Source organism: Pteropus alecto, unplaced genomic scaffold, assembly GCF_000325575.1.
Source record: "Pteropus alecto unplaced genomic scaffold, ASM32557v1 scaffold7, whole genome shotgun sequence".
Taxonomy (NCBI): Eukaryota; Metazoa; Chordata; class Mammalia; order Chiroptera; family Pteropodidae; genus Pteropus; species Pteropus alecto.
Window position 1 is genome coordinate 8,782,133 of NW_006494614.1, and position 21,105 is coordinate 8,803,237.

At 33.0% G+C, this 21,105-nt stretch overlaps 1 protein-coding gene across 4 annotated transcripts in view; it reads left to right on the top strand.

Annotated features, from left to right (window-relative positions):
* Positions 1-21,105, top strand: part of MAP3K7 (mitogen-activated protein kinase kinase kinase 7) — a 61,175-nt gene that overhangs the window by 25,810 nt on the left and 14,260 nt on the right. For 3 of the 4 annotated variants that reach the window (XM_006926298.3, XM_025042567.1, XM_025042566.1), the window contains 6 exons: positions 1,514-1,644; positions 3,194-3,275; positions 5,060-5,190; positions 5,843-5,972; positions 8,616-8,696; positions 14,339-14,403. In XM_006926298.3, the coding sequence (XP_006926360.1) occupies positions 1,514-1,644; positions 3,194-3,275; positions 5,060-5,190; positions 5,843-5,972; positions 8,616-8,696; positions 14,339-14,403 (620 nt within the window). The remainder of the gene's footprint in view (positions 1-1,513; positions 1,645-3,193; positions 3,276-5,059; positions 5,191-5,842; positions 5,973-8,615; positions 8,697-14,338; positions 14,404-21,105) is intronic. The other variant, XM_006926299.3, reaches the window with a different exon arrangement.

The following is a 21,105-nucleotide window of genomic DNA, read 5'->3' on the forward strand; positions in this document are numbered from 1 at the left end:
ATCAGTAGACCCAGAGCCAACTGCTTAGGTTGGTTCTCTCCAATAATTAGAGAAGCATTGGATTGGACTCTGTGGAGAAAATAAAATTTAAAAATAAATTAATTAAATTTCTCATGTGGTTAAGATAATTGGGGAACTGTAGCCTCTTCTTCTGGGGAAGCAAGGGTCTCACTGAGGTGAGAAAGCAAAGAATAGTAATAAGAGTGGTTACTTAAGCTGTTCAGAAAGGCGAAACACAAAGTGTTCTATATGCTCTTTAATCTCATTCATCTTAATGAGGTGAGTACTGTTAATTGCCTCATTTTAGAGTTTTACAGATTAGGATACTGAGACCTAGAGAGGTTAAGTAACTTGCCCAAGGTCACAAGATTAGTTAAGTGATATTGCTGGAATTCAAATCCAGATCTTTTTGACTCCAGTGTCTATACTTTTTAGTTAAGTTGACTTAGGACATTAATGTCCTTGCATCCCTCCTCTTCCTTTTATACCATTAGTTAGGATGTTTCTAACCACCCCTCGTGTCAGAATACATCTTCATTAATCAAGTTACTTTACATTGGCTTTGGGAAAATAAACTGTTCATGAAGAGAAATTGCTTAACTTTCCTAACTTTTAATATCACTCTCTGTTATTTAATTTCTATCGCTTGATTATAATCATTCTGATTAATGGCATTTTAATACACTGTTCTACAAGTGATACAAACAGATCTGCCTAACTATTTAGGTCATTCATGGACCTGTCAAATAGTACCATCCTCTGAGTAATCTTAAGTTACTGGTTTTCTGTACTACTTTTCATTTACTTCCTTTATTGTCATTATAGAGAATGCTAGAGCATTGACTAAGACAGTTTTCTTTTTTTTCTCTCATCAGTCGTCAGTAAACAACTGAATGTCAGTAAAGTAAGGGATAAAGGAACTAGCATTAATTGATAAAATTACAAAGATTTCATTATATTCGAGGCCACCTCTGAGTTAGGGATCTTACTAATATTATTATAAACTTAGTAATAACACAAAAGTCATCAGTTTTCAGCTTATGAAATGATTGTTCCACAGCAGCCAAAAGGTCCACCTCTCACAAGAGTCATTTGGAAGTCAGTAAGTATAACATCATAGTTGATGATTTTTTAGGTATGGAAGATGATTTTTCAAACATTTGAAATTTTTGCAGTTAATCTGAAAATCTAGTTCAAATAGGATTGCCTCAGTTTTTTTTCTTAATAACAAACAGATTAAGCCATTATTATTTGTTAAAAGAATGTTTATAACAAATGAAATATTTTTAATTTTCAGTCTTACTATTACCATACTGTATTTAAAATTTTTAATTTAACTTTTCAAAAGGTGTAGCTTCAAGTTAACACCTAAAGGACAAAAAATTTTTTTGTACTTTTATCGTTTAAGATACAAGGTGTATAAAATAAATACTGCTTAGAAATACATATAAAAAGCTTACAGCATTCTTTGAGTAAATACATTCCTTCTCCCCTCTCTAATTTTTAATTATAGGTACTCGACCACCATTGATCAAAAATTTACCTAAGCCCATTGAGAGCCTGATGACTCGATGTTGGTCTAAAGATCCTTCTCAACGCCCTTCAATGGAAGAAATTGTGAAAATAATGACTCACTTGATGCGGGTATAATCCTTTTTTTGAGGGGCTTTGGATTTAGGGAAATATGATATATACTGTTTTAATGGAGTTTTAAAGTAAGGAGACATTATTGTTATTTTCTGCTTTGTACTTTTCTGTATTTTCCATTAGAATGGGCATTTATTACTCATATGATCAGAAGAAGACATGTCATTTTGAAAAAAAAATGTCTAGTTCTTAATTATGGAAAAGTGGCTGGACTAGGGTTTTGGACTTGCTTTTTTTTTCAGTCTTAATTTCGTGGATAAATAAATGTATTTGTTTCTAGGCTTGCCTGTTGCCTCATCTGTAATGTGAGAGAAGCCGAATTAGGTGATCACCGAAGCCTTTATAGGACTTAGGAATTTTATGACTCTTATACTTGCTAAACTAAATTTTAAATTTTCTTTAGTACAACTCTTCATCAAGCAGCCATTTATGTAGGACAATAGAGAGATTGCACTCCTAGACACATTTATTTAAATGATTTATACCTTTTGGTTTTTCATTACATATTTTCTGCTTTTCATTTGCCATTAAAAAGTTAAACTCTCTTCTAGGATTTATAGGATTTTAAAAATTTAGAACAAACAACTCTTTTAAAGGATTATCCAGATTTCCTAGTGCACTACCAAAACCTGTCAAGTGGTACCTTAACTTAAAAAAGTTAATTATTTACGAAAGTACCTGAATCTCAGAACAATTTGCTCTGTAGAAGAATCTTTCAATCTCCTTAAATATAGCTAAGTGATTTCCTAAATGGCCAAGGATTTAGTTTGTTCATTCTATTGAAAATAGTTTAGGTAAATCATCTTGACCTAATCTGATTAAAGTTTACCATCATATTTGGGTACCAGCTGTATATAGAATCCCAGGCCATAAAGATTTCTTCATAAGAAAACAACTTAGTCTCTGTAGTCATATATCTTAAAACATGGGGGTATATGAATTGTTCAAATTGTAATTGTATTCAATATGTGCTTTAATTTGAAAAGAATATATTTTTTCCCTAAATTCTTATTTTTGTCCAGCAATTATATCTCATACATTTCTAGTTCACAGAGTAATATCCATAATTTATCTTTTATATTTAAAATATTAAATATTTCTGACAATTATTCTATGGCATACCAGTCTTAGTTGTCAGGCTAACAACCTTTGCAGCAGTTTGGTAGTTTACGTCCCTACTATGAGAACATAAATATTTTTCTTGTAATTACGAGGAATGATGCTATTATATTTCATATGTTCCTTTAGAGAAACATTTGCTGTTTTCTTCAAGACTATGTTGGTTCTGTGTAAAATACTTAGGTAATACATGGCATTGATCACACTTAAAATTCAGAAAAGTAGCACATTATTGTCATTTTTTTTAAATCAAAAACTTAGTTATCTACAAATTCAGTATACGCCATAGGGAAAATAAAGCAGCATCTTTACTACATTTAGACCCTATGACAGTGAAATAATTCAGATGTACTTGCCAAGTTAATTTTTACAGATTTTAGCTTATGTTAAAGAAATTTTAAATTGGATTTACTTTTATTATATATAGTACTTTCCAGGAGCAGATGAACCATTACAATATCCTTGTCAGTATTCAGATGAAGGACAAAGCAACTCTGCTACCAGTACAGGTAAGTAGATTGGAAGAGTAATAACCTAATTTCTTAGTGTCTCTCCCATGAAATTATAATCAAGGAGCAATAAACAATGTCCCCATTTGCATTTTAATTTCATTTCATATAATTGACTGCAGTTTGAGTTTCCAGGTGCATCATTCTTCATAAAGCTAGCCAAATTCAAGAGTTACTAAAACCTGCTTCCAAGTCTTGGAATTCTTGCAAAGTTACATGTAAAAGATTGGATATTGTACATTGAGTTACTCTGAATTTTAAAGTGAACTCTAAAATTCCACGTTTCGCTTCTATTACTATCTTCAACCCTCTCCTCATTTTTATACTATGACCTTCAGTCCTTTGACCTTTTACCTTTTCGCTGACCTAGGTTCTTCCTTCCTCCCTCTTCTTAATTCCAGGCAGTTATTATAATTCCATTGAGAATAATCTTTAGCCTTCTAGCCCTTGTCTCAAGCTTGCTTGGCTAAACCAGAAGCCTGATTAATTTGACACTCAGTTTACTCCTTGCCTATATCAGTGTAGCTGAATGTGCCTAGAGGTGGCACATGTTTACTATCCTCAAATGCCTATTTAGTGCTGCTAGACATGTTTTAGTCCATCTCTCCTCTTCCAAATGACCTAATTTTATACTTTAGCCTCTCTTCTCAAACTTCAAACACCTCCTCCCCAATCTTCACTCTTAGCTGACCTTGTTTACTGTTTCTCTGGAAAAAAAAAAAAAAAGAGTAATCAGAAGATAGGTTCCATAAGCTCCTTCACTACATCTGCCCATCTACCTGTATCAGTATCTGTGCCCAACTACTCTACATTCTCTTTTGTTACTTGTGGCTAAACTGTCCGTGCATCTAGCTAAAGGCAAGCCTATCTACTTGTGCATTAAATCCCATCTGCTCTTCCCAGCAGTTCTTCCCGCTATCTCTTGCATCATCCATTTTAGCCTTTCTATTAGGATCATTCCCAGAGCAGTATAGTTTGTATTTGCATTCTCTAGCTTCTTTCTTCCCATTCTCTCTTGTGCCCACTCCATTCAGGCCTTTGTTATATCACTACTCCAGAATTGCTCTTGTCAAGGTCACCAGTTATCTTTACATTACTAATTCTAAATGCGTGCTTATCAATTCTCATCTTTTTTGACTATCAGTGGCATTTGACACAGTTTGTTAAAGCATTTTCTTCAGTTGGTCTCCAGGATACTATAATCGCCTGGGTTTTGTATCTGTGGCCACTGTTCTGATGGTTTCCTATGCTGGTTATTTCTTGTTTTCTCAGCCTATAAGTGTTAGAGTGACCAGAGGTCAGTCGTTTGGCCTCTTCGCTGATCTAACTACACTGCTTTCCTTGATAATCTCTTCTAATCTCATATCTCTATATACTGTCTATTTGCTGATGTTTTGCTCCATTCCAGACCTGAACTCCACATACATCTCTACTTGCTTGATATCTAACAGGAACTTAAACTTATTTTTTAAACTAAGCTCCTGGTGCTCCCTTCAAACTCACTCTTCCTGTGGTCTTCCCCATCTTGATTAATAACCACTTTGTTCTACTAGCTCAAACTAAGAACCTTCAAATCATCTTTGACTATCAGAAGACTAAACATTTTGGTTCCCTTTTTGTGCTATTTTTATCTAAAAATGGTTTTTTTGGGGTATCCTCATTAGCTTGAAAAGTCTTATTACTATTCATGTCTTGCTAATTTAGAAAAGAATTTGTTACATATTATTGATTGAAGCATCTGTATTATTTCCAACCTCTACTCATAAATGTTTCTGCTTTCGTAGGCTCATTCATGGACATCGCTTCTACAAATACAAGTAATAAAAGTGACACTAATATGGAACAAGTTCCTTCCACAAATGACACTATTAAACGCTTAGAATCAAAATTGCTGAAAAATCAGGCAAAGCAACAGGTTTGTTTTGTTACTCAAAGTAAACTGATGTGGTAACCTTACCAGTTGTCATAAATGAAATTAATTATTTGCTATCTTCCATTATACAAATCTCGAATCTTCTTCCTAAAACAGACAGATAAGCTTAAGAGTAGAATGTAATGAGATTCTCCTACCATTTATTACCAAGCATATTGTTTTTCCTTCTTATGATTACTACCTTTGCCAACTGTGCAACTCCCTTCGTAAGGTGATCCCTGACTTTAATGGTTGATGGTTAATAATGTAAACTAGCTGTCTTTTAGCTGTAACATCTAGTTAAAGAAATTGTCCTAAATTGTCCTAGATTTCATGTTCAGATTTATTATATTTTTGCTGTTATTGGTTTAAAATTTTTTTAAGACGTGATTTTATTTATCTTGTTTGAGGCTTTAGGTTAACTAATAATTGGAGCATTTAACTGCAAACTCCAGTGACTGCCCTTTTCTAAAGGCCAGTATCGCAGCTAGCTCTTACTTAGCCCTGTTGTTCGCTCTTCCTGAAAACTTCCCTTTTCTTTCAGAACCAAATAGAATCCATAACAGTACCAGTTGGCATCTTCCTCCTTCTAGGCTGCCCAGGATTTTAAATCTAAAGAGTTTCAGTAATTCAAATTGACCTGTAATTTTAACAGAGTGAATCTGGACGTTTAAGTGTGGGAGCTTCCCGTGGGAGCAGCGTAGAGAGCTTGCCCCCAACCTCCGAGGGCAAGAGGATGAGTGCTGACATGTCTGAAATAGAAGCCAGGATTGCTGCGACCACAGGTAAAAAGGAAATAAAAGTCTAAAGAAGAGTGTAAATGATAGTTTCAGTTATTTCAGGATTGGGAATATCGGGTGTTTTTTGTGTCTTAAAATTTTTTAAAGCAGGAAATGGGCTTACAGTATACTTTCTAAGCTTCTAGCAATAATTTATACATTTCTCTGAAATTCCAAATAAGGAAGATATGACTTGTAAAATTATTTAGGTTATAAAATATACCTTACTAATTACAGATTTAACAGATATAATTTGTTTAGCTCAAACGTGAGCTTGAAGCCTAAGGGAGAAATTGAAATTTTGCCAAAACCAGAATGTTTGGGAAATTTTTAAGTGATTCTACTAGAATTTTGTGCTGAACTCAATAGCAAAGAGCAAATATTTTGTTTTGAAAGTAGCAAAAAAATATGCTTCAGATCCACATATAATTTGGCCTTACTGTTGTGCTCCTCCTCCTGCCGCTGGAAAAAATAGCTAAGCTGTTTGTGGTTAATTCTTTTAACTATAAAATTAAAGATAATTTTAGTCTCTCTAGAAAAAGCTAATATTTAAATTTAATTTCGTCAGTTTTTAAAGTGATTAATTATTGGAAGGACTAGTCAGCACAAAAACAATTGTATGTCTTGTTACCTGAGTGAACTTCTAACCTTCTTTCTAATAACCAGGTTTCATTTCAGTAATACTGGTTTAATTAGCTCACTTTCCAATTTTCACGGGGGTGGAGGGGAGCTGATTATAAAAGTAAATACATTTCTGTTGTGAAAAATGTGGAAATGTAAACAAACGAAAAAAAGTCTTCCATAGTTGTCCCATCCAGAGATAAACACAACATTTTTGTGTATTTATCTCTAGTCTTTTAACTATATATGTGTATACATGTGTATTTCCATGTGTATTAGCATATGTATTTTTTAACTTAGCTAACCAGATTTTTTTTTTAGGTCTTTTTTGTCATTCATTTGATTTTTTCCTAAAATAGAATATTCTCATTTTGTGTGGAGCTCTTTTTCAGAAAGAAGTTGTCCAGAGGACCACCATACTATACTTATCTTCAGCTAATCATGATCACTGATTTAATCAGCGTTAGAATCGGGTAGATATAACAAAATATCCAAAATAAGTGTCTTTAACACATAAACTTTATTTTTCACGCATAGAGAAATCTGGAGGTAGGCTCCATGATCATTAGGCAACTGGGCTCCTTCATCCCTCTGTGCCACAATCCGTTTGTGGCTTCCATCCTCAAGGTTACTTTGTACTCCAAATGAATATTATAATGTTAGTCATCACATCCACAATCCAGAGAGCAGGAAGGAAGAATTAGAGGAAGGCCATAAAGGCACATGCCCAAGCTCTTTCAAGGAGCTTTCCCAAAAGTTTCCCAGAACAACTATTACATTAGCTATAGTAATACGGTCAGATGGCTACACATGACTCCAAGGAACAGAAAGATCTACGATCTTTTATCTGGGAACATTGCCATCTTGAGTAAAGTCAGGGCTTCGTTGCTAAGAAAGAAGGGAAGAATAGAGATTGGCAGGGCACTAGCAGTCTCTGCCACGCAGATGGGTCTTCAGAAACGATCAAGTTGAATGGAGGTCACCAGCTACTGACAAGCCTTCCTGGTCTCTGTGAGTCACAAGTACTTCTGTGGAGGGAGGGAGTCTCAGTGTAGTGTCAGGTGAACAGTGTCCACAGGGACATACCTTCACACTTTGGGGAACTTTTTCACTTCAAGGATCTCATTCAGGGTAGACCTGCCAAATAGTAAGTGCTACCCTAAAACAGGAAGTAGTGTGATAATAATATTATTATATCTGCTAGTGTCAATTTTCTAGTCAGGTACTAGTTTATAATTATTCTTTACAAAAGTGATGTTTCACTAGGTTAAAGATAACCACACACATTTAAATTACCCTATCCTTTTTCTGCCTAAACGTAGAACAGATGCTATCGAACATACATTGAATTTTACACAATTCAGATTTTTTAGTGAATTGTCTTAACTTTGAAAGGTTCATATTCTCCAGCCTTTCAACACTATTCATGTTTAGTGGGAATATACCCTAAATTTTGGAAACTACAATAAATATTCAGTTTACTAGAAGTATATGTAAATATTTATAATTATAAAAGCATACACATTTCATACTTTGATTCAATATTTATCATTTAATCACTGAATTTTACTTTACAGCACACTTCAAGAAACACCTAACTTGAACATATATTCCTGTGTTTGTGTAATTAAAACAGATATGGCAGCTTATTTCTTTTAACTCCTTTCTTCTTTCCCACTTTCATCCTAGTCCCCTATCGCATATCATAGGTTTCACTTAGGTAGATTGTTTTTGTGGACATGTTTGAATTTAGCTTCCTCATTATCCTGCAGCTTTGTTTGTCTCTGTCCCTTTTTTTTTCCTGCTAATTAAAGCTAGTATGTGAAGCATCTTGTATTGGTAGTTGTTTGCTCCTTAATCATGCCTTTTCTAAGCATGGATGAAAAGTTAGATAGTTCTGCATGCCATTCTGCATGAAGTGTTATTAACATAAGTATTTTGAAAATTATTCTGTTTTTGTAGTTAATTGTTTTCTGTGTTACTATTTGTGGTTGTTTGCATGTATACTGTATATATGTGTTTTTGCAGCCTCTTCCAAGCCTAAACGGGGCCACCGTAAAACTGCTTCATTTGGCAACATTCTGGATGTCCCTGAGATCGTCATATCAGGTATCATAGACCACCTCAGGTGGTCTAATAACTATGGTATCGGAATAATGATCCCTGGTACTTACAAAATGCTTCTTGCTCCAATTTTTTATAGGACATGACAATAGATACCTGGCATGTAGTAATTAGGGAGACAAATTGAAAAGTGAATGCATTTATCTACACTGAAGCAGGTTTGACAGGGTACCTCAGATCTCTCAAAACTAAAGAAAGAAAAGAAAATTTTTTCACAGAACGGAGAATGCCACCCCAAAATTCTACCAGTTCTTCCTCTTACCTTTTAAGTGAGCAGCTGAACTGAACCCAAATCTTTTTTGTATCTAACAGAAAGAAGAAACAACTATTTTAAAATATTTGTTGTCCTGTCTCCTTTTCTTTTTTAGTTACTGCTCTTGGGGCTTCTTCTAGGTGTTCTCTCCCAGCCTCTTTCTGTTGGTAGCAAGTGAAATATGAAGTTGAGAAGAAAGTTGCTAAATACCATTTTACCTTAACTTAGAAAACAGAAACAAAACTAAATAAAATTTGCTGTTTTGCATGGTATCTTGCCAAAGAATCATGGTCAATTCTAATTTGTGTATTATCAGGAGAATCTTCTCACAAATTACTTATTTTTATACCCGTCACATGGAACTTCAGTGTCTCAAATTGGTAAATTGCTTTATTTCTTAGTGATATCATAGATGAATCTAAATCATCATTTTTGATAGAAACTTAAATAGCATACATGACCTTCATTATTGGTTAATATATGTTATCAAAATTATCATTTATCCCTCCGCTTTAGGTTTTGCTTTACCCCTTCCCCCAAATTTTTGATAAGAAAATACACATACACATACCCATACACATTCATGGGTATGATTCAGGTGACTTCTCCAGCACTCTGTACTTTGCCTGTGATTGTGCTTTTAGCATACTGTTGGATTATAGTTGAATACCTAGTAGTTGTTTTCTCCTTTAGAAAATTGAAAAATGTGAGGATAGAGACAATGTCTTTGTCATTTATTATTGATTTTATCAGCAATATCTGGCTCCATGCCTCCTACATAGTGTTTAATAAATATGTGCCTGTTAAATGAACAAACTATTATTGAGGTCCAATGGCTAGGAACCAGGATACATATAAAATCTATATAAATTATAAATATGTATAAAATGTAAATTATACAATTCCTAGGGGCCATTTTGTCTGTACAAAACTATTTTACGTTAGAGTAATTTTTATTCTAGTTATCAGAGTCGTTTACAACATCATCACTATTGCTATTCAGAGAATAGAGTTAACCTATTTGTGACATAGTAATTTTATTTATTGAGTCATGGGCTACTTTCAGAATTAACAAAGTACTTGAGATCATTTTACCTTCACACCGAAAGGTACTATGTTTAAGGGAATAGTATTCTGACTAAAAAAGTGGCAACATTTAAACATACATACTGCTGAGCTGTAATTATCTTAAATGTTTGAGGTAATCAGGAAAATTTAGGCAAATGGTAATATGATCTTAATCCAGGTCTTATGGGTAAGCATTAAGAACAAAACACATGCTCACATGTGTGCGCATGTGTACACACACACACACACACACACACACACACACATATACATACATACATACATACATACACTTCTTGTTAGGGGTGATATAGCCAATACAGTACAAGATAATGAGGGAGAGGAAGAGGAGAAAGTAATAGTCTCAGTGGTTCTCAACCAGAGTTAATTTGCCTCACAGGGGACATTTGGAAACATTTTTGGTTGTCACAACCAGAAGGTGCTACTGGCCTATGTAAGCAGAAGCTGGGGTGCTCCTAAACATCATACAGTGTACCATACAGCCTCCCATAGCCAAGAATATTCAGCCTAAAATATTAACAGTGCCAAGGCTAAGAAACCCCAGTTAGTTGCTCTGTGGCCCATAAAGTAGTTTAAAGAATATCATCTTAATTGATCTTCATAACAGTCTTATAAGTATGGTTATCAGATAAAATTACATATAGTCATTTTACAGATGCAGGCATTAAATCTGATGATGTTGAGTGGTTTTCTCACCGCTAATCACATTCATTTTCTCCTTTTTTGTTTGAGTCAGTGAAGATATAGTAATTTTGCCTTGCTTCTCCTTAAGGATCATATTAAAGAGAGCTCTTCATCCAGGAGTCCCTCTTTTAGGACACTGGGTCCTTATGAAGTCAGGAAACTTTAATTCTGCTGTTAATTGCCAGAGCAACATCGCTGTTCAAGTGGAAATAATATTCAGTAATACATTTTCATTCAACATTTTTGTTGGTGTTAACCAATGTTACCCCAGTAGACTTAATTTAAAAAAAAAATGAAACTCAACCACCTTCTTACACTACATTACAAGAATTAAAAAAAAAATTCTTGTTAGGTTTCCCACCCAAATGTTCAAACATTAACATAATTAGTTTCACTTTAATAAAAGAATGCAAGCACTGGAATTGAAATAATTGGACATAAAAGCCAAACATTAATTTGTTCTTGTATTTTAAAATTAAATATAAAAATATAACCCATGCTTTAGGAATATCTCGAATATCTTACATGAAGATTTTAATTATAAAGGAGAATTTTTTTCCCAAAATTTCTTAATACCTTCTAGAATTTTTTCTCAAAGTCAGTTTTCCACAAATTCGATGGTTTTACCAGGTATTTCTTGATATATTCAAACTGGTATTAATTAGCATCGGATCCCACTTGTAAGCATTTTTAAAACTATAGCTATATTTTTCACCAATTTATTAATCACTAGGGTCATGTGAAAATGGACCTTAGTATCTTAGTACTTCCTATAGATCAAACTACACAATTTCTTACACCTATTCTACATTCTTACACCTATTCTGACTCTGAAGAAGTATTAGTAAGGGAATATGAAATTTGTGGTAACCTAAATGAGAACACAGATTTTAAAATTACATACTCAATTTATCATGAAGCAGTAATGTAATACTGCAGTGTATAAAGTGCTATACAAATTTTTAAATCTTGTGTATTTTACACACTAAGAATAGTTTTCTCATAATTTTTAATATTTAAAACTTATGGATCTCAGAATTTTTAATATCTTAAAAATTAAGAGATATCTCCAAGAAAATATAGTGTTGACTGTTGCATGAAGAGAGTCTTCGGGAAGTTTGGAAAATAGAAAAATTAGAGTAGTTAAGGTAAGGAAAACTATGCAATTACTTAAACCAATAAAAAAAAACTGAAGAAATGACTGAGACCTAAGCCAGTCTCTGGAGGGATTCTCATGTCATTTAAATACTAGCTCAGGATATCTTAAAACACTACTTAAGAGAACAGCTTTTTCAAGAGATGGATTCTGTTTTTGTGACATCGTAGAAACAGCTAAATTGACCTTTCAGCTGCTATTCCAACCACCCTTTTTTTGGAGGCGCGGAGGGTGAAGGGTAGGGTGGCCTAAGGATATAGTGTATTCCTTTTATTGCTCTTATTTACAAAAGTTATGTTTAAAAATATTATTTGTTCTCTATCATAAGTCACTAAAGTTCCAGATTTCGTTACAGAGTAGATAGAATACTAAGGACATCATTTTCAGATTTCAGATTCCTTGATCAGGCATCTTGATATCATATTGCCCTTCTTTTCTACTTTTTTCATTTATACTACCATGTGAAACATAGGTATGCACATATCAAAGAACCATGAAAAAATGTAAAATCAGTTTCTAAATTAATATGTAGTTGCAAAAAATTCAGAATGAATCTAAATTTACTAAGAACACACTCAGTAATTTTCATTTGCAATAATAGGAGTTTGATTTTTTTACATTCATATTTCTAAATTGACCTAAAACTTAATATTGGAGCAACAAGTATTTGTTGATTGTGATCCTTTTTTGCTTTGTCTGAACTATTTGCCAGATGGTTTCTGCCATGGTTATGCTAATTAAAATGCATTGCTTATTATTGCTTGCTTTGACTCATGCTCTAGCTTAAAGATTTCTCTTTTTATGGCATTTGTTAACTGTCAGCTTTTCTTTACCCTACTTACTTAAAAGCTTTGACTTCCCTTTCCTCTTACCCCCACCTAGATTTCAGTTTGTTTTTGTTATTGCATTGGTGATGTAACGATTTTTAAACATGTGCAGGGTGGTTCCCCAGTTTCACAAATGTTGCTTATCTGAAAAGAGAATTCCAGACACTTTTAAAAGCCTGTCTCATCTAAGCTAATTTTAGAATGATCGTGTTGAATGAAAATGCCTAAAATTGCTTATTAGTCATGGTGGTGTGGGGATCCTTTTTGTACTCAGGAAACAGGGATAATTAAAAGTTTTCACAGAAGTATCTTAGTGTGCCTAATTCAATAAATGTGCAGTTTGTTATGTTAGTTTGTAATCAAAAGTTGGAGCTTGGAATAAAATGAAATTTGAAGTAAATTTGAGTTACAATTATACAAAGAATTTTAAAACTTAGTTTGAAATAGAAAGGAGTGATGATATCTTACACTTTTGAGGATGGCTGTAAATTTGAGTTTTTGTATTTACTACACATTATTACATTAAACATTATTATAAGGTCCTTTTAGTTTATATGCAAAATAAAAATGGGGTCACATGGATTAAGATGCCAAATTATATTACTCATTGGTTTAAAATAAGATACTTTGGGTTATGGAGATATAAATTTTAAGAATGAATTTCATCTGCTAATCAGGCTATAACTATTAGAGTATATCTTCTGAGGGCTGCCCAGTAGTTAAGAAATTACATAATATAGCTTTCAAAGTCTAAAGAATTTTGAGTATTGTGTCAGCTGTTACTCATAATATTTTGGTGTTTTTTAGACAGCTGATCTCTCTCTCCTCTAGGAGATAACTGTTTGAACAGCCCTATTCCTAAATAAAAGTGCTGAGTGAAGCTGTTGCTTAATTCATTCTCTTTTGCTGAAAGCCCGATTTGTAGAATTCTTTCATAGACTGATTTATTAAATTAAATTATTAACAGAGTGCCTAAAGCCAGGTTAGCACAATAGCCTATTTAAACAAGCTGTATATTTGAGAAGAGAATGAGAATCATTCATCTCCAGTAGGAAATTTGAGTTGTTCACAACTAATAAATTACCTGATTCTGACAAAAACTAATGGAATTAAGTGTGACTGGGTTTCATATATTTAAGCCTAAGCATCCTTTTAGGCCCTGAAATGAATAAAGGCACTGCTGTTAAAGTCATTCATGTCTTACAACCTGCTAGCTGTCTTGCTGTAGAAGCTGTAACATAAGGCGCTTGAAATAGATGCCATCATCAGCCCCATCCCCCAAGCATTCATCTATTTAAATACATGACAGAAGATGATGGTGGAAAAGAGTTCAGCAGCTATTCGTGTGGTAGGAGTGGTTATCGTGTTGGTACATACTTGGTTGTAGGCCGGCAACTTTTGAATTAAAACACTGCAGCTGTTTCTCTTCCTTTCCTTACATCTTTCTCTCTCACTCTTTTTTATATATATATATATATATAATAAACTTACTCTTTTTCTCACAGACATTTTGCATAGATCCAAGGAGCAAGAAATTCCAACTTCCTCCTGTAGCAGTTACATCCTTATTGTCTGTCTGAATAGATTTCAGTATTACACTTTTTTTTATTTTTAAAAGGCAACGGACAGCCAAGACGTAGATCCATCCAAGACTTGACTGTTACTGGAACAGAACCTGGTCAGGTAAGACTTAACATTCGAAGTATCAGTCTTCGAAGGATAATAATGGGCAGAAATCAAGAATTAATCATTATATATATTATATTATATTATATTATATTACATTACATTACACTACATTACATTACATTACATTACATTACATTATATTATATTCACATAATATATACACAGTGCAAAAATTAGTTTTATGAGTTGACCTCAAATTGTGATAGAGAAGTTCATTGGCATTTGAACCTTAAGTACTAGAGAAAAAAGAAAGTCTAGATGCCATTATTAATTTAACTTGAAGGATAATTTATGAAAGCTTGATTGATTCAATAGTGCTTTGTGCATGTTATGTGGTTTTTATATATGCTGTAATAAGAAAGTACTCAGTTTTGTAATTTAAGTTTGTTTTTATCGTCCTCTAAAAAGAATCATTAACTATTTTCCCACTATTATGTCACTCCTCTAGGATCACATAAGACACTCACATACCTGAGGGACTCTTAACATCTTTTAATTTGTCATATTCGCTGGATTTATATTTTTATGAAATATCCTTAAGGCTATTTACTAAGCAGATGGATAAACTCTAGAAAGGCCTCTATCCCAGTTATTAAGATTTTCATTCTTCATCTTTATGTTTCTGGATGGTCTTCTAAACTCCCCTTAACTCTTTATTACTACTTCTTTGTAGATGACCCAGACAGTGCTATAATTTAAGCCATTATTGACTAATACAGAATTTTAACCAACCAAGTATATAAAATTGCAGCTCAGTCATTGTTTTTTCCTGTCTTATTCAGATTGACACACTTGACCCACAAAATTTATATCATATTCTTAAAATAAATGAGAACTATGAAGTGTTTTTGTTATACGTTTCCAGTTGTGCAGAAATAAATTTTATGAGCACAGCATGCATCTGAAGTAATAAAACATTTTGGTCTATATTCATGTAAAATTATAGGATTATATATTATAAACAATGTGACTTAATTTATTCTAAAATGTATTAGTATTTTGATCCTAGAAAGGTGTTTTATTATCTTTGTAGTCCTTAAAAATTTGAAAGCCTATTTAGCTATCAACTAGCAAAAACCACTTGAGATATTTAAGTGATAGATATCCTTGATCTTTATTTATATGTGAAAATATTTTTATTTCGCATAGTGCCTATACATACGCTTATATACACATATATTCCATACACATTAATTTATTATATATTTTATGATAGTAAGTGACTGTAAATCTTGATTTCATTTATTTAATAGCAGCTTTTTCAAGATATCTGTTTGTGAGACCCCAGAACTTTTGAATGAAGTTTCCCGCTTTTCTCCCCTTCAAATATTTAAAGTATTGATAGGGTGTTTAGTAACAGATTGTTTAATATCTGGTATTTGCTTTGATTCCTTAGAGGCTTGATGAGCTCAGCCTTTTTAACTCTGTTTACCATTGCCATTGATGTTCCAGTTATGAGAAACTCTAGCCAAGTGTTCTCCTGTTGACTGGGAATGAGAAGCTTGCCCTAAGACAATCCAGGAGCATCTGCTAGTGCGAGTACTTTTCTCTGTACTCTGATAAAGGAATTTCTATAATTCAGGACTGACCTCAGCATACCAAGTCTTACTTATTTCTCACAATTTTTGTGTTACTTGAGATTATTATTATTAACCTTTTCATATACAGTTCCTTCAGGTAGTAAAACACTGAACTGAGGCAGACTATGGTTGTAGGACAGTCATTTGCATGAATTGTCATGAACTTACTCCAAAAGATTTGGAGTGAAAGGGAGTTTGATATGGCAGTAAAATAATGTGCTAAAATAGGTGATACATAGCCACTATGTAACCAGTTTTTAAAATTGATTTACTCTTTCAATTATTCAAGTATTAGAAACTTAAAATGCCTATTATCCAGTTTGGGATGCAAATGACAAACAGGAATCCTAATATACTATGAAAACATTTTTCTCTGAAAATGTTATAATAATTGACCATTAAGTATTTTATATTACTCATGAAAATAATATTATTTGAAAAAGAAAAGTACGCACAATATGGACTTTCAATATTGAAAGTATAGTACTTTTTAAAGTCTGGCTAAGTCATGAGTAAACATATGTGTAGGGATTTTTTGTTTGTTCATTTGTTTTGGCCATGGAGATTGCTAAAGAATATGGAGAAGAAAAGAATTTGCCCACCTAGTATAATTATTATAGGAAGAGAGAGAACTTACTAATAAAGTTTTAACATTACATCTAATAGAGGAAAGTGAACTGACCAGAGTTTGTACTTTATTAAAATTAGTTCAAAACTGATTGATTGTTTTTATACTGCCATTTCTTTTGAGAGAAATATTGAATAAAGCAAGCTTCTTAATTAAAAATAGTTGCATAAGTATTTGTATAAACTAACAATGTACTACTCACTTGGAAATTAATTAATTCAGGAAGCTTACTGAGCATACATAATGCATCTGGCCTCCTAGATACTTTGAAAAGATATGAAAAATTAAAAAGCAGCCCCTGATGTCCAAGAACTGATCTGCCGAGGAACTCAGCATCCTTAGAATGTAAACAGTTTCTCAGAACACCAGTAGACAGGTTATGTCGAGCCCAAGATAGGATGAGACAAAATAAGATCATTTTATAATATTGTCTAAGCACAGACAAAAACAAGGTCACTGTGCTACCCGCAAAATGTCAGACATTACCCTCTCCTAGTTAATGTGAGTGACTACTGCTGCTTTACCAATTGCAGCTTTATCCTCACTCTGGTCTGCCCTGCCTGTAGAATTGCTCCTGTTCTCCGACAATAGCCAATCTAGAATGAACCCCACCTTCCTTGGGGCCTCCCCCAAATCACAAAGCAAAATCCCAAATCCTATAATGAGCTCTTTCTAAAACCCTCTTACTGAGACACCCCACAATGTTCCATGGTGAGCATTCTGCTTCACTTCAACTAAAATTAAACCCAACTCATCCCACTATACATGTGTTCCTGGTGGGTTTTACCTGGGGGGCATTGACTACCAAGAAGGCCCAGTGCCCAAGGAGCTTATTTGGGCAGAACAGATTTATGCCCAGATCAGTTAAAGAACTATAGTAATAACAGGTGCCATTTATTTATTGTGTACCAAATTTGTGTCAGTCATGCCTTTAATATAAGTTATTTAATCTTAACCCTATAAATTTGGTATTGTTTATTTTCCTCACTTTGCGAATAGAGGGTTAGAGAAACCTAAGTCTCTTACCAGCCTGACACCATCAGTAATTGCTATTTGAATCCAGATCTGATTCCAAAGCACACAAACTCTACACTCCTTATCATTCCATCTTACATATAAATTTGAATAATTCATGCTAACATAATCCTAGATCTCTTCAATTTCAAGTGTTTTGCCTTCTGATAGTCTGCATTGTCATTAATTATTTAAATAGTTTTCAGTGATGATGAATTTTAGCTGTATCATTGTTGAGCAAAGCTAACCTACCTTAATAATTTCTACAGATCACTGCACAGATTTATTTTTTATACATCTGAGTGAGCCTTTCTGTGTTTCACTAAAATTATACATCCTCACATATGCCTATATACTCCCTCTGAAATTATATCCAATATCTGTTTTCACGATTTCTTTTAGAGGGAGCCTAAGCCAATGAAACTTACAACTTCAAAATGATGCAGTTATGATTATTTAGAGAACGAGACATACTGTATTTTTATATGGAGTTTATAATCTGCTGTTACTAGTCAGATGTGTGACTTTGGGCAAGTTCCTTAATTTCCCAGAACTTCAGCTACTTTATCTGCCAGTGGGGACCATAACACCCACTCATAAGGGTTCATATAACGTGAAAGTACCTGACACACATGTTGTGTGCCTGCCTCCCCATAGTGTGCCTCCCAGAGTTCTTACCACTTCCTCGCTATCATAATAGTGAATTACTATCCAAAAGTAGAACAGAAATAGCACTTGGAAAGAAAGAAAATCTTTTGGCATTCTATTCTTTCTGTATCAGAAGTTTCTGTCAAGGATCATAGAAAGTATTTGCCTTAAAGGCCTTTTATCACATATCCAGAGATATATTATCATACATAGTTGTTATTTCAGGTATATCATTTATTATACTACTACTTTTGTCCATCCTCAATCTGCACCTTCTTTAGTGTAAATAATTATCAAAGTTCCAAATCAGAAGCTTACATAATAATTGTAAACAATTCCTGGTTCATAGTATACCTTTCTATTGGAGAAATAAAAGACAATATAAGAATAATAAAATTCTAAAATTTCCTTGTAATGAACAATAGAAAAGCCAGAATTAGATTGAGCCTATACCTTCAGATTAGAAAGAATGTTTTCAATACACCACGTCATGTGTAAATTTAATTGAATTATCTGTGACTGTTGTGATGAAGGAAATACCCTTGTAAACACACATTACCAGCTGATATCAATTTTTTTAATATTTATAATCAGACGTTACTTCAGCAAGAATATTTAAATCAACATCTAATCTCCGTGTTTTATGCTTGTATAATTTTAGCAACTAAGATTTCTGAGAGTTTTAAATAGCTTTAAAATGTCAGTCTAAAAAGTAGCACTGGCCATAAATTCTTGCCTTATGAAAATATTTTCCCAGTCCTTCAGGTGAGACATAAAAAGAAGCAAAGCTTTATTTTTGACTGTAAAATAACTCCCAATTTCTTTTTATAAGTATAGAGATAAAGTTCTGGTCCAAGTCCAATTCTCGTTTGTGTCTACTGATACTAATTTGCCTCTGCAGTTTAAATTTGGCTTAGTGTTCATTTGCTGCCTTAAATTGCTATGTGGCATTTCTGTATTCTTGTAACCACTTTCATATCTAATCCTTGTGGTAAGTCAAGTTTCTCTGTATCTCTTAAACTTTGCAGTTTATACAAACATAAAATAAAGTATTTGTACATGTCTTGAAGGAGCAACCAAAAGAGTTAATAGTTTGAGAGCGTTTATGGCCATCAGAATTTTGCCTTTTTTTTTTTTTTTTAAATAGCTAATATAAAATAAGACTTTTTCCATAGTAAGTTGTAAGCAGTAACATAAACTTAACCCACAAACTAGATTTTTTTAAATTGTCAGATTTTACCTATTTCTCTTATTTATGACTTTTATTTTTCAAGTATTCAAAAAGTACAGTAAATGGCTTATTTTTTAAATATTTCTTTAGTTTTTTTATACAACCATGTTAACATATTATTCCTTGAAATATGAAGACTTATTTAGTTAATTTATGGATTAAAATGTAGCTCATTAGAGCTTATAGCTTTAAAGAAAGACCAGTTTTGAAACTTGACCTAAAAATTAGTCTTATTTCTTAGTTTTATAGCTATAGGAAATCTCAATTAGAACAAGTGAGTATGCACACGAAGTAATATCTAAGAGTTTCTTGGAAAATAGAAGGTGAAATAAAATAAATAAGTAGCAGAGGATTCTCTTGGGAAAGATAGAAATTTAAAGAATACTGTAATGCCTAGGAGGTCCCAATAGGATTATTTGTTTTAATATGCCAAATGTTTCGTGGCTTTTTTTAACTCTACAAATTCTTATATTTTGTAAACTTAATTATTACTTGTACTGTCTTATTTAATTTCTCATAACTGATATTGAGTCTTACATATCACATTTATTTCTCCTCTTAAATTGTTAATGTAAAAATATTAATATAAAATTAGGTTGACTGTGAAACCCTCTTCTGCTAGCACTTTGAAGAAAAGTTGTTCTTGTTTTACAATAGAAATTATAACTATGGTCAAATGAGTGTACTCTTTTTATATCACAAGACTCGCCTCCAGTCAAAGAGGTTAAAAGGACTCAGTAATGTCATAATATATGTACTTGTTTTACCAAGGCTAACAGCATGCTAAAAGTAAGAGTTACACATTTCATCACTGGTTCTCTTTAATGTGTGTTCTTATTCTTATATACAAAAGATAAATAAGCTTTAGCACCAGTCTTATTTCTAAGTGCCAACAGCTTATATTATTATCTTTATATTCAATGAGTATTTATTATGTGGTTATTGTATATTCAGCAGTTTTCTAAATCCTGGGGAGTATAATACAAAGTACATATGATCTCTGCCCTTAGGAGATTATAATGCTTTTGTGAAGTCACAAACTTTGAATGTAATATAAAGTATTTCTGGCTCAAGTTGAAGTTTATGAAGAAATGGAGTATAAATACAGACAAGATTCAGATAAAAATGTCTTTTTGATAGGGTTTAGTCACCAAATATATTTTTATGAAAGAACTGTGATTTTGACCTAGAGAAGGAATTGTCAAGTGCTACAAGTCTACTCAAACCCTGAGTTGTACTATCTCCAAACCCTGACTTAACTATTGCTACTTCTTCTCATCCATAACTGATAGATAAGGAGCCTAAGATTCAGGCCGAGTTATTTGTTCAAGTTCACACAGCTGTAAATGGCAAAATTGAGATGTAAACTCAGATCTCTAAAGTATTAGACTAAATCATGTGAATTTGCTGATATTTGACTGTTTTTGACCTATAAAAATGGCAGTTTTATATAGTTCAGTTTCATACATGTTCTTTGCACTATACCTTTGAATGAACATAGGATCAATATTAAAATCAGGGTGAAAAACAAGGACAGAAGGAATTGTCAGAGGAGAGACAATCAGAATAGGTAAGGTAAACCTGCCAATAGAGGG